This window comes from Jaculus jaculus, chromosome 5, assembly GCF_020740685.1.
Source record: "Jaculus jaculus isolate mJacJac1 chromosome 5, mJacJac1.mat.Y.cur, whole genome shotgun sequence".
In the NCBI taxonomy this organism is placed as follows: domain Eukaryota; kingdom Metazoa; phylum Chordata; class Mammalia; order Rodentia; family Dipodidae; genus Jaculus; species Jaculus jaculus.
Genome location: NC_059106.1, coordinates 174923576 through 174935793, shown reverse-complemented (window position 1 = coordinate 174935793; position 12218 = coordinate 174923576). Strand labels below are relative to the sequence as shown.

Genomic DNA, 12218 nt, shown 5'->3' with positions numbered 1-12218 from the left:
AAGACACACCCTCACCCTTTCCCTTCGAAAGGGTCCCAACTTCCCTCCACACAGTGCCCTGGTCTATTGAAGCCATTAAGTGGTAATGGCTCTCTCCAGGATCACCTTCCAGCTTCCTCCAGAACCTAGCCCAGGGCTCTTCCTGAACCATGGGTCCAGGATGGAACATATTGTGAAATAAGAAAGTTCTAGAGGACTGGAGAGATGACTTAGCAGTTAAGGTACTTGCCTGAAAAGCCTAAGGACCCAGGTTTGATTCCCTAGTACCCACATAAGCCTGATGCACAAGGTGGCACATGTGTCTAGAGTTTATCTGCAGTGGCTAGAGGACCTGGTGTGCCCATTCTCTCTTTCTCTCTCTCTCTCCCCCCCCCCCCTCTCTCTCTCTCTCTCTTAAATAAATAAAATATTTAAAAAAAAAAAAAAGGCCTAAGGAAGCTGATAGCTTTCAGCCTGCATCTGAATAGATGCCTTTGGGAAGAGAGAAAGGAGGACTGGAAAAGGTCAGAAAGGGGTGTGAGGTCACTCCAGCTGAGAGATTCTACTCCTGAGGAGTCACACAGGGCAGAGAGATGTAGTTTGACACATTTATTGGTGGAGCTGTAGCAGAGTCCTCCCTCTCCCTGGGAAAGCCGAGGGTACAGCACCAACAAAGGGATGGGCAGACAGACCCCCCCCCAGTGGACACATGGGTGGAGCAGACTCATAAGAGACCAGCACAGCCACACAGGCACAGAGACACAGAGGCCACAGCACCAAGAAACACACACATACACATAGACAAAATCACAGGACCAGGAAATAAACAAAGTGCAGGCTTTGGGGCCACTGCATAGACAGAGCGGGGTATCATGGGAAGGGGGCCCCTGCTGACCTCCCCAAGCGTAGGCACACCAACAGTACACAGGCAGGCAGATGCCCCCAGCCAGTCAGCCTGCCACAAAGACACGTGGATTACACAGAAAGGACAAGCATAGCTCTCCAGGCAGTGGGGAGCGAGGATAGTGGGGTTTCCACACACCTATGCCCCTGAACTGCTCACAGCTGATCAGGCTGACTCCTGCCCCATGCCCTGTATACACACTTTGGTCTTGCCACTGGAGCTGGGGCATTTGGCATGTGGAAGAGGGGGAGAGGAAGGTCCCTTCTGTGACCAGGGAGGCAGGTACTGAGAGTCCAGGGCTGATCCTGGGCCTGGCAGTGGGGTGAGGGTGGGGTCGAGGCTCAGGCTTGAGGGGGCTCCTGACAGCGTGGGCACTGGGCCATCTCAGGCCGGTACTGTTCCACCTGCAGGGTACAACTGGAGAATCCAAACCGGGAATAGAGCCGGGATGAGGCTTCAGCCAGGACGGCTTCAGGGTCAGCTGTGGAGTCTGTAAGGAAGTGATAAGAGGCAGCCTCAGTCCCTGGGGAGTCAGGCACAGGCAGGGGTTGTGATAAAGATAGAGTGAAGAGGCCCAAGGGCTTCCAGGCCTAAATGGAGGCATTGCTTTTCTTTCTGTATTATAGGAACAGCATAAAATCCACAAAGAATATGTGAGAGAGACACACTCTAAAGGGTCACAGTAATACACCAAACTGTTCCCAGTTTCCTAATCTCTTCTGCCTTTGAGCAGCAACATACAACTAGATGTTTCAGCAGCCACACCACTCATCTTTCCTGGACAACTCAGATGTTTGGTATTCAGTCCCATTGTCCCTCTAGAGTTACCATAAAATACCCCGTAAGTTATGATATTTTTGGCATCCATATTGCATGCCTCTGATTGCTTCTTGCATCTGGAAGAAACTCAAAAACCCTTTGTCAGCTCATGAGTCACCATATATATTTTTAATAGTTGAATCATAATGTAGATAAAATTTTATATTCAGCTTTTTTTTCACAGCATTATACCACAAACATTTTCTCTAGTTGCCATACAGACTTCATAATTACCATTTTAATAGCTATGTGAAACTGGGCAGGGTGGCGCACGCCTTTAATCCCAACACACAGGAGGCAGAGGAAAGAGGATCACCATGAGAAGGCCACCCTCAGACTACATAGTGAATTCCAGGTCAGCCTGGGCTAGAATAAGACCTTACATTGAGAAACCAATACATAAATAAGGCCTGGAGAGATGGCTTAGCAGTTAAGGCACTTGCCTGCAAAGCCTAAGGACCCAGGTTCAATTCCCCAGTACCCATGTAAGCGGGGCTCGAGGCCCTAGAGCACCCATTCTATCTGCCTTTTTTTTTCCTCTCTCTCTCTCAAAATAAAATAAATAAAATATTTTTTGTTCATTTTTTTATTTATCTATTTGAGAGAGAGAGAAACAGACAGAAAGGCAAAGAAAGAGAAAGAGAATGGGCACGCCAGGGCCTCCAGCCACTGCAAACGAACTCCAGACACATGCGCCCCCTTGTGCATCTGGCTAATGTGGGGCCTGGGGAATCGAGCCTCAAACCAGGGTCCTTAGGCTTCACAGGCAAGCGCTTAACCGCTAAGCCATTTCTCCAGCCCAAAATAAAATATTTTTTAAAATAGCTGTGTGACGCTCCCACCAAGTAGAAGTACCAGTTACCTATGTCCTCGTCCTAGACCTGGAGGCTCTATAATTCTTTAAACGTGGCTGGTTCCCTGTGCTGCTTCAGAGAAGGTAAAACCACTTCTGCAACAGAGTCCAGACCTACTTATCTCCAGTGTGTGCATATGTGTGTGTGTGTGTGTGTGTGTGTGTGTGTGTGTGTGTATCAAAGAGAGAGAAATAGTCCAAAACTGCCAGGCAAGGTGGCTCATGCCTATAATCCCAAACACCCAGGAGGCTGAAACAGGAGTATCTTAATGTTCAAGGCCAATTTAGACAACACAATGGACTTGATCTCAGAATAAATAAATAAAATCCTTTGGTAACTCAGATTACTGTCATGTGTTAAGGGTAAAGGGCTGGTTATGAGAAGGTGCTAGTGGGATCAGTATGGACTCACCAATGGCTAGGTGTGCAGAGGCAACGTGGTAAGTGAGTGTCAGGGCCCACAGGTGCAGCTCATGGGTTGCCCGGACTCCTGGCACTGATAGCAGTGTGTCCCTTACAGGTTCAAAGCCCACGTTGCGGGGGGAACCTGCAAACAACCATGTACCATGTGTTACCGCCAGGGCCTCTCCTGCCTAGAAGCAGCCCCAGTAGTCTCTACCCTCCCCCACCCTATATCCAATTCCTCTATTGACACCCATGGTCCACTCAGGGCTTCAATCTTCCTTCTGACAATGGGCTCCACGATCCAACCTTCCCATATTCTTTCAGAGAAGGGAATGGGCCCAAAGCTGGGGTGGAGGCTAGAGAACCCCAGGGGTGGAGTAAAAGTAAATTCACCTTCCATGAGGATGCGAAGAACATCTCGGAGGGTGGGAGCTGTGGATCCAAGGGCACAGATGGAGAAAAGGAAGGTGCTGATGGGATCAGCTGCCTTGTACTGAGGCTGTAGAGAAAGGGACCTCTCAGAGCAGAAAGCAGACTTCTCAGAGGAAGATCTAGGGGCATCCTGGCAAACAGGACCTGAGGGGGGCCCTGAGAATCCTGAGGAAGGGAAAGGGAATATGATCCAGAGCTGACAGAGGCTCTGGGGAGCTGGGGACTGGAGTGAGGGGGAAGGAGGCCGAGGGTCCTGGGGGGAGGAAGGTTGGACATGGAATAAGGGAGGAAGACTGGATAGGCCTCAATGACAGTACCTTGAAGTAGATGAGGATGGAGGCAGCCAGGACCCCAAGGCTCTGCAGGAGGTCCCCCAGCACATGCACAAAGGCCGCCCGGACACTGGTATTCCCCAAGGGCAGAGGGTTCCCATGTCCCTCCTCCAGCGGTGCATACTCTGCCCCCCTAGACCCATGGCTGTGGGGGGGCCCAGCCTGGTGCAGCACAAAGGCCATTCTGAGGGGGAAGCAAAGCAGCTTAGCCAGGCAGCCTGCTCCTGGCCTGCACTCACCTCCCCAGTACCCGGCACCACCTCTTTCCCACCCCAGAAGAAAACAAACAAGTGATGCCAGCCAGGAGGAAAAGACACTGGATTTGGGGCCAGAGATGTAGATTCGAGTCCTGGCCCTGCTGTTTAAATAAAGATCTGATTCAGGCAAGTCACCATGCCCCCAGCCCAGAATCTTTTTCTTTTTTATTCTAGCCCAGGCTGACCTGGAATTCATTATATAGTCTCAGGGTAGCCTCAAACTCATGGCAATCCTCCTACCTCTGCCTCCTGACTGCTGGGATTAAAGGCGTGTGCCACCACACCCCAGCTTCCAGGATCTTTTACACTAATAGCAAGCTGGGGGAAATGCTACTTCCCCTCACAGGTGGTTGGAAAGCTTAATTAAGGTCATACTGATGAAAGTCCCCATGTGAGGCCAGTACCCAATAGACAGGCTTTTTTTTTTTTTTTTTTTTTTTTTGAGGTAGGGTCTCTCTCTCTCTCTCTCTCTCTAGCTCAGGCTTGTCTGGAATTCACTGTGTAGTCCCAGTCTCATCTCAAACTCATGGCAATTCTCCTACCTCTGCCTCCCAAGTGCTAAGATTAAAGGTGTGCACCACTATGCCCAGCTTAGGCAGGCCTTTAACAAATACCTGTTGATTGAATTGTAGGTCTATCTACCATCCCTCTCCTCAAGCAAACCCAGCATACATAGCAGAGCAGTATGTGCATGTGTGTGTGTATTGGGAAGGCTAGAAGTGCCAGCTCTCCCACCCTGGAGGAAGACCCCTCACCCTGCACCCCACAAAGTGGCCTCTCTACAATGAGACGTACAGCATATTGGCACAGACAGCGATGCTGGCGGTCAGCAGCATGGCACCCCCCTCGATGTGGTAGTCACTGTGCAGCAGGCGGATGAAGGCCAGGTACAGGAGGATGCCAGTGACCATCCAAAGGGAGACCACAGAGGCCAAAGCCCCCAGAGTCTCTGCAGGGAGAGAGTCAAGTAATTAGGGTTCTGCTCAAGACCCTGAAAGGCACCTTCTGACAGGATTCAAGGGGCATTAGGTCATGCAAGGGACTTACCTGAGCGGTGCCAGCCAAAGGTCATGGTGCGAGTGGCTGGTCGAGTGGAGAGCCAAAGGGAAAAGAGGCTACCCATCATGCTGCCCACATCTGCCAGCAAGTGGGCAGCATCAGTCATAATGGCCAGGCTGTGTGCCAAATACCCACCTGCAAAGGCAAAATGTAGTATGGTTCTCTGGGAAAAATGTAGTATGTGCTCATAGGCATGAAAAACAAATCAGGAAAAATATACCAAAATGACTCAGGCGATAGGATTAGGTAGATTTTTTTTGTTTTCACTTGTCCACATTTTATAGTCTTTCTATATTTGATTTTAATAACAAGAAAACAGGGAATATTTTTTTAAATTATTTTTTAAATTTTTTTTTTGTTTATTTTTATTTACTTGAGAGCGACAGACAAAGAGGCAGAGAGAAAGAAAGAGAGAGAGTGGGTGCGCCAGGGCCTCTAGCCTCTGCAGACGAATTCCAGATGCATGCACCCCCTTGTGCATCTGGCGAACATGGGTCCTGGGGAATCGAGCCTCGAACCTGGGTCCTTAGGCTTCACAGGCAAGTGCTTAACCACTAAGCCATCTCTCCAGCCCATTTTTTTTTAAAACAGAACTCTGTAGGCCAGGCTTGCCTTGCACTCATAGAGATCCCCCTTATCTCAGCCTCCTGAAAGCTGGAATCACGTCTTTTTTTGTTTTTGTTTTTGTTTTTGCTTTTCGAGGTTAAGTCTCACTCTAGCCCAGGCTGAATACATAAGAATTCACTATGTAGTCTCAGGGTGGCCTCAAACTCACTCCAATCCTCCCATCTCTGCCTCCCAAGTATTGGTATTAAAGACATGTGGCTACCACGCCTTGCCCAAAAGTGGTGGTTCTTTTTCTTTCTTTTTTTTTTTTTCTTCTCTTTGTTTGTTTGTTTGTTTTTCAAGGTAGGGCTGGCTCTAGCCCAGGCTGACCTGGAATTCACTATGTAGTCTCAGAGTGGCCTTGAACTCATAGCAATCCTCCTACCTCTGCCTCCTGAGTGCTGCAAGTGCTGGGATGAAAGACATGTACCACCACACCTGGCTTTTCTTTTCTTTTTTTTTTTTTTTTTTAATATTTTCTTTCTTTCTTTCTTTTGTGGTTTTTGTTTTGTTTTGTTTTTCGAGGTAGGGTCTCACTCTAGCTCAGGCTCACCCAGAATTGGCTATGTCATCTCAGGGTGGCCACGAACTCATGGCAATCCTCTTACCTCTGCCTCCCAAGTGCTGGGATTAAAGGTGTGTGCCACCACACCCGGCTTGCTTTCCAACCTTTCTTTCTTTTTTTCTTTCTCTCTTTCTTTCTTTTTATGAGAGGAAAAAAAAGAAAGGCACAGAGAGAGAGAGAGAGAATGGGCATGCTAGGGCCTCTAGCCACTGCAAATGAACTCTAGACTCCAGCACCACCTTGTTCATCTGGTTTATGTGGGTACTGGAGAATCAAACCTAGGTCTTTTGGTTTTGCTGGCAAGTGCTTTAACCACTCAACCATCTCTCCAGCCCCAAAATGGTGTTTTAAAAGACCAGTTCATGCAAAACCCTAGCCCACAACCCCATGCTGGTTAGTTCTGAGTCCCCCCCCTTGGTGTTCTGTCCTCATCACCCCTTCCCAGCCATCTTCATTCTCTGCCTCTCCACCCAGGAACCCTGGACTCTGGTTGGAGAGTGGCCTAGAAAAGTGACAGGAGCACAGGATTGGAGAGGTGCTCCCCAACTTACCAACCACCTCCCCGGCCATGAAGACAAAACACACCGCACTGGCAGCGTACAGCTGCCTCCGAGCCTGCAGCCTCTCAGGAGAGAGGCCTGGCTGCAGCAAGGGGTCCTGGTGGCAGTGATGGGAGGCCATTGGCTCCGGCTTGGGCTCCTCAGGGAAGGGCTCTGAGGGCTCTGTGAAGAGACTGAGGCAGGTGATACATTCAATCTGGGGCCTGCTCACAAGCTGGTTTATTCATTCTCGGGCCATCAGACCCTCTGCCCCTTTCCAAGGTGTGGTACCCAAATGAACAGTTCAGACCCAATCACTCTTGCCTTCTACACATAGAGCCATCGCAGATGACAGACAGAAGGACCCTTATAGCAGTGTGGGCTAACATTTTAACAAATGAACTCGAAGTGTGAAGTTCAGAGAATGAGAGGACTGATGGGAGTCTCACAGCTGGCAAGTGGTGGAGCTGAGACTAGACTAGATGCTGACCAAAGTTCTGCACTATGACAAGCACCAGAAGGAATGTCAATGAGTGGACATCTTTCCTGAGTTATGTGGACTTGACACTATCATACACAGCAGACTTGCTGTTGAAGCAATCCAAGTGCTATCGGATAAGTTCTGGTTGGAAAATAGTAAAAACCACATGATAAGAGCCTTGATGAATGAAAGATTTTGATGACAGGTGAAGTTAACTCGAGGGAAAGTGGTGTGAAAGCATGACACACAAACAAACCTGGTTTAGTGTACCTTTCCTCTTCCCAGCCATGTTCCCAGTGCTTCCAACCTCAGACCCTCCCCTTGTCCCGAGACAGGAAGTACAAGTGCTGTCCTTTGAGACGATCAAGTCTGGTGTGATAGCTCATGCTTATAATCCTAGCACTTTGGCAATTGAGGCAGGAGGACTGTGAGCCCAAGGTCAGTCTGGACTACACAGGAATGTCCTGTCTCAAAAATAAAAAGGGAGCCAGGTGTGATGGTGCATGCCTTTAATCCCAGCACTTGGGAGGCTGAGGTAGGAAGATCATCATGAGTTGGAGATCAGGAGATTAAATAGTAAATTCCTGGTCAGCCTGAGCTACAGTGAAACCCTACCTCGAAAAACCAAGTCCCCAAGACTCACGTAAGCCAGATGCACAAGGTGGTGCATGTGCCTGGAGTTCATTTGAAGTGGCTGGAGGCCCTGGTGCGCCCATCTTGTCTCTCTCTCTCCCTCTGTCTCTCTCTCTCCCTCAAAATAAATAAATAAATCAAATAAATAGATATTAAAAAGAAAAGGAAGCCAGGTATGGTGGCACACATCTTTAATCCTAACACTTGGGAGGTAGAGGTAAGAGGATTGCTGAAAGTTCAAGGCCACACTGAGTCTACATAGTGAATTCCAGGTTAGCCTGAGCTAGAGGGAGACCCTCAAAAAAACAAAGTAAAAATGAGGTGGAAGAGGAAGAGAGGAAAAGTGCTCCTTTCCTATGGCTGAGGATGATAGTGGCAGGAACACTAGATTCAGGGTCTGCCACATGTTAGCTAGACCCAAGTCTTTGTCCCCACACACCTGGTCTGAAGCCCCCTTCACAGCACAAAGCCATGAGCTTCCTTTGCTAATGGATCTGGGACCTCACGTATGGATGCTAGGGGCTAGGCTTAGGCTGACTTCTGACCCCTGCACCACTACGCATCTTGAACACCAGCAAGAGCAGAACCTTCCACAGAATAAAGGACCCAAACAGAAAATACAGCTCCAAAGTAGACATGGAGGTATGATAATACCCATGAAGAAAACTAATCAGCTGGCACATGATCACAGCAGTGAAGTGAGAGGTGCTAGGGGCCTTCTGACTAAAGAGAGCTCTGCCAGGGGTGAGCCAAGGTTGGCAGTGAAGAGGACTTGTAGTGCTTATAGAGAAAATTCAAGTGCTGGAAGGCAGGTTAGAATGAAAAGCATGGATGTTATCAGTAAATTTAAATAAATAAGTAGCTACTCCAAGACCCAAAAATCTCATATATGCATGATTCTGGGTGTACCCAGAAGAGATGAGGGAAATGAGGAAGGCTTCAAAGCCCATCTCATTTGTTCCAAGAGGTGTGCCAGGATGCTAATTTAGTGAGAGAAAAAGGAAGCACACAGGGGACAAAGTGACCAACTCTTATAGGAGTGTGGAGGACTTCACAGAAGACATGAGCCCTAGGTGAAAAAGGGGACTCCAGACATGTGGACTGGCGATGGCTAGAGTTGCAGCTTGGAGTTAAGAGTGTGAGGTACCACAGGAAGGGCTGAGGAGAAAACAATGTGCTCAGAGGAAGATAAAGGGAGATGCATTGATTGGCACAGCAAATATGTTAATGCTGAAATGACCTTGCTAATGGGGTGGAGGAAAGAGAGGAGGTGGAAGGGGGTCTAGAACACAGGTTCAGCCAAGGGCAGTGTGAGAACAGAGGCAGGTAAGCAGGCACAGCCTCTGGGAGAAGCCTGCAGGATTTGGTGACTAATGGTCATATGAGGATGAAAATGGTCCTGGAAACAGTGATGTAGTCTGAAGAGCAGAGGCCAGGTGGTTTGGGGGCATTGGGCAAGATGCCTTCCCTGGCCTTGTTAGACACAGCACAAGCAGTCTTCAAGGCAGCCACCCATCAACAGGCTGCCTTCCTTCTTTTGTTCATCATGAATTGGGCATTAAAGAGGCTTCACTGTTTGAGTGTGACTACATTCTGTGTTGGGGGGGAGAGGCGCTGTTTCCTTCACTGGTCCTTTGAAACCCCCAACAAACAACAAATATGAACTAGGGAGAAGAGTGACCTATTGCGGTGTCTCAGGCAAGGGAGAAGCTGACGCAAGTCAAAGGGTATGTGAAAGGATGCCAGGGCCACAGCTGGAACCCCACAGCTGCCCACCTCTGCAGTCCCCTGCAGGAAGGCGCCTTTCCTCCCTTCTGCTCTTTCCTCCCCCCCCTTAGGATTTACGCCCCCTCCCAAGGAAAGAACTGGAAACCTGCAGAACATCACACAAACAAAAGAGGGGCCAGGCGATAAACAGAGGTTGGAAGAGATGGAGGTAGAGAAAATGCCGGAGACCCTGTCAATTTCTGGAAACAAACGGACGGCCAGCCAACACACACAGACAAAATGGCCAGCAGAGGTGGCCAGGGAAGGCCTGGCGCGGTGGCCACTCCGAGGGGCAGGGGCACGGCGGACAGAGCAGGCGGGTGGCCGGGCAGAGCCGGAGGCCCGCAGAGTGCGGAGGCGGTTCTCCTGCCGCCCCCGGCCCGCTGTCCCGGCCGCTCGGCGCGCCTCGTTTCACACGTCGCCGCCCCCGGCCCCGTCTGTGCGGAGCCGGGAATACCCCCCGCCGCCCAGCCCGCACCTGCTCCTTCCTCACCGCCCCCTCGCTTCCCCGGAGCGCGGGAGACCGGCGGCCCGCCGAGCCAGACCGATCCTCCGGGCCGGAGCCCACCACGGCCGCGGCTGGAGGGGGCGCCCCGACCCCAGCCCACGGCTGGGGCTCCAAGGCCGGGATAGAGAGGTGCTCCCGCTGCCAGCGCCCGGGGCAATGCGGACGGACCTAGCGGCCCCGCGCCGCCGCGTCCGACGGAGTGACAGCCACTCTCGTCGTTGCGGGGGCGACCGAGGGTCTGGAAGCTTGGGGCGCGGACCGGGAGAAAACGAGGTGGCCGGAAAAGGCTTAGCGGGTGGCCAGCTGACCGGCCCGGTGCTCTGTGCATCCGGAGGGAACGAAGCTGGCGCCGCGGTGCGCTGGGGAGGCGGACCGAGCCGGAGCGCGCGAGGGACTCAACGAAATGGACTGATGGCAGGAGCTGGGCGCCCCGGGCAGAGGGCTAGCCCAGGTCTGTCCTACCTCTTCAAACGCAGGCCGCCGCTGGCGCCGCCGCGATCCCGGGGGCTCACCAGGCGAGTGGTCTCGGAGCCCCCGGTGGCGGGAGAAGGTTCCATGTCCGCCGCTGCCCTGGCCGTCTAGGCCCCACCGAGGGAAAGGAGAGGCGGGCGAGGCCCGTCCCACGCCCGGTGCAGCGGCTCGAGGGTCCCGGATCCCGCAGGCCCGCGGGGCCACCAGAGTGGAGGCAACTGCGGCGACGACCGTAGCGCGCGGAGTCCGAACTGCAGATCCCGCGGCCCAGGGAGCCCCGCCCCGCGTGGGGCAAACTCCCCAAGCCCCGCCTCCAGGCTCCAGAGTCTCTCCCACTCCTGAGACCGACCCCCGCGGCCCAGCCCCCATAGCCACAGCCCCATATCTCTGCGGCGGAGCGTGGTGGGGACCACCCGAGCGCACCACCTCCGGGGGTCTTCAGAGAGCTCCATCTCCACGGCCCCGCCTTCTGGGCGAGCCAGCCCCACCCACAACCCAAGTCCCTCCCACCTGTGTCAAAGCCAACCTCCAGTTAACCCGCCGACCTTCCTAGGACCAACTTTCGTCCAAGGCACACCTCCTTTTGCCTGCCCGCATTGCCTGCCGCCCCGCCACCCAGTCACTTTGGGGCCCTGCCCCCCCACGTGGAGGCAGAAACGGGGTGCCAAGCCCATCTCGAGAGGACCAGATAGAATCTGTGGTGAGCAGTGACACGTCCTGAACAACTCCAGGACTCCCACCAGAATACCCCGCTGGGGAAGCCCTGGGGTAAGAGCAAAATGTGCTGCGGAACCCTGGGCCACTGAATATCACTTCTTTTATTACAGGGACCTTGGGTGCTAGAAAACTTTCTGCTCTCCTTCAACCCATTACTAGCCCTGCTTCCAGATGAGGAAACCAAGTCCTAGACATGTGCAAGATCATGCAGGCTATGAATAAAGAGCCTAGGCTGGAGCCCTATCCTTTCCCTTACAGGTCAGATGGGGAGCCTGAAGTTTGATGAATGTGGGACTTGGGCATGTTATTGAGGCTGCGGCAGCAGGAGCAGTGTTGCCACTTCCCTGGGGTCACAAGCCAGTTGGTTGAGGGAGGCTGCATGCAACTTGTCAGGGAGTTGATTCCCTGCTTGCATTCTGTTTGCGGCTTTGGGGCTGCTCGTTTTGGGGAGACTACAGCCCAGAGGAGTGACTTACGTGGCCAAGGCTGGAAACTTGAAATGCTCAGTGCTCTGGCTCTCTATTCCTCGCACCTGCTGGTGCCGCCACTGGCGAATGAAAAGAGGGTGGGAACTGGATTGTGCATTCTAGGCTGTGACAGTCTGTGAAGAGGAGGGTCCGTAGGAGGAGGGGAGAGAAGGATCAGGAATAGGAAGGAGCTGAGGGTGGGGGTGGTTAGCGAGCCCCAATCGTGAAACCCATTAACCGAATCCTTCAGAACTTAAGGTCCTGGGGATGGACAGCTTCCCTCGACCCGACTAGTCCAAATAATGAGACCGTGTGTTCATTGCCAAAATCAAAAATTAGAAAGAAACTCGGAGCTGCCAGATAGAAAGGATGGAAGGGATGGGGTTAACCTGGGAGAGCTTCGCGGAGGAGGTGAAGTTTAAGA

General features: G+C 52.0%; 1 protein-coding gene across 2 annotated transcripts; it reads right to left on the bottom strand.

Annotated features, from left to right (window-relative positions):
* Window positions 1-642: 642 nt before the first annotated feature.
* Slc30a3 (solute carrier family 30 member 3) lies at window positions 643-11906 on the bottom strand. Of its 2 annotated transcripts, none has more exons than XM_045150411.1 (8): window positions 11804-11906; window positions 6763-6944; window positions 5029-5175; window positions 4777-4930; window positions 3710-3908; window positions 3354-3459; window positions 2968-3102; window positions 643-1373 (listed from the first exon to the last, which is right to left on the bottom strand). In XM_045150411.1, exons 2-8 carry the CDS (start codon window positions 6890-6892, stop codon window positions 1225-1227), a joined length of 1020 nt encoding a protein of 339 aa, XP_045006346.1. In that variant the 5' UTR covers window positions 6893-6944; window positions 11804-11906; the 3' UTR covers window positions 643-1224. The 2 variants fall into 2 exon arrangements, with proteins under 2 accessions (XP_045006346.1, XP_004669433.1); XM_004669376.3 differs by lacking the exon at window positions 11804-11906 and adding an exon at window positions 10602-10696.
* Window positions 11907-12218: the final 312 nt, after the last annotated feature.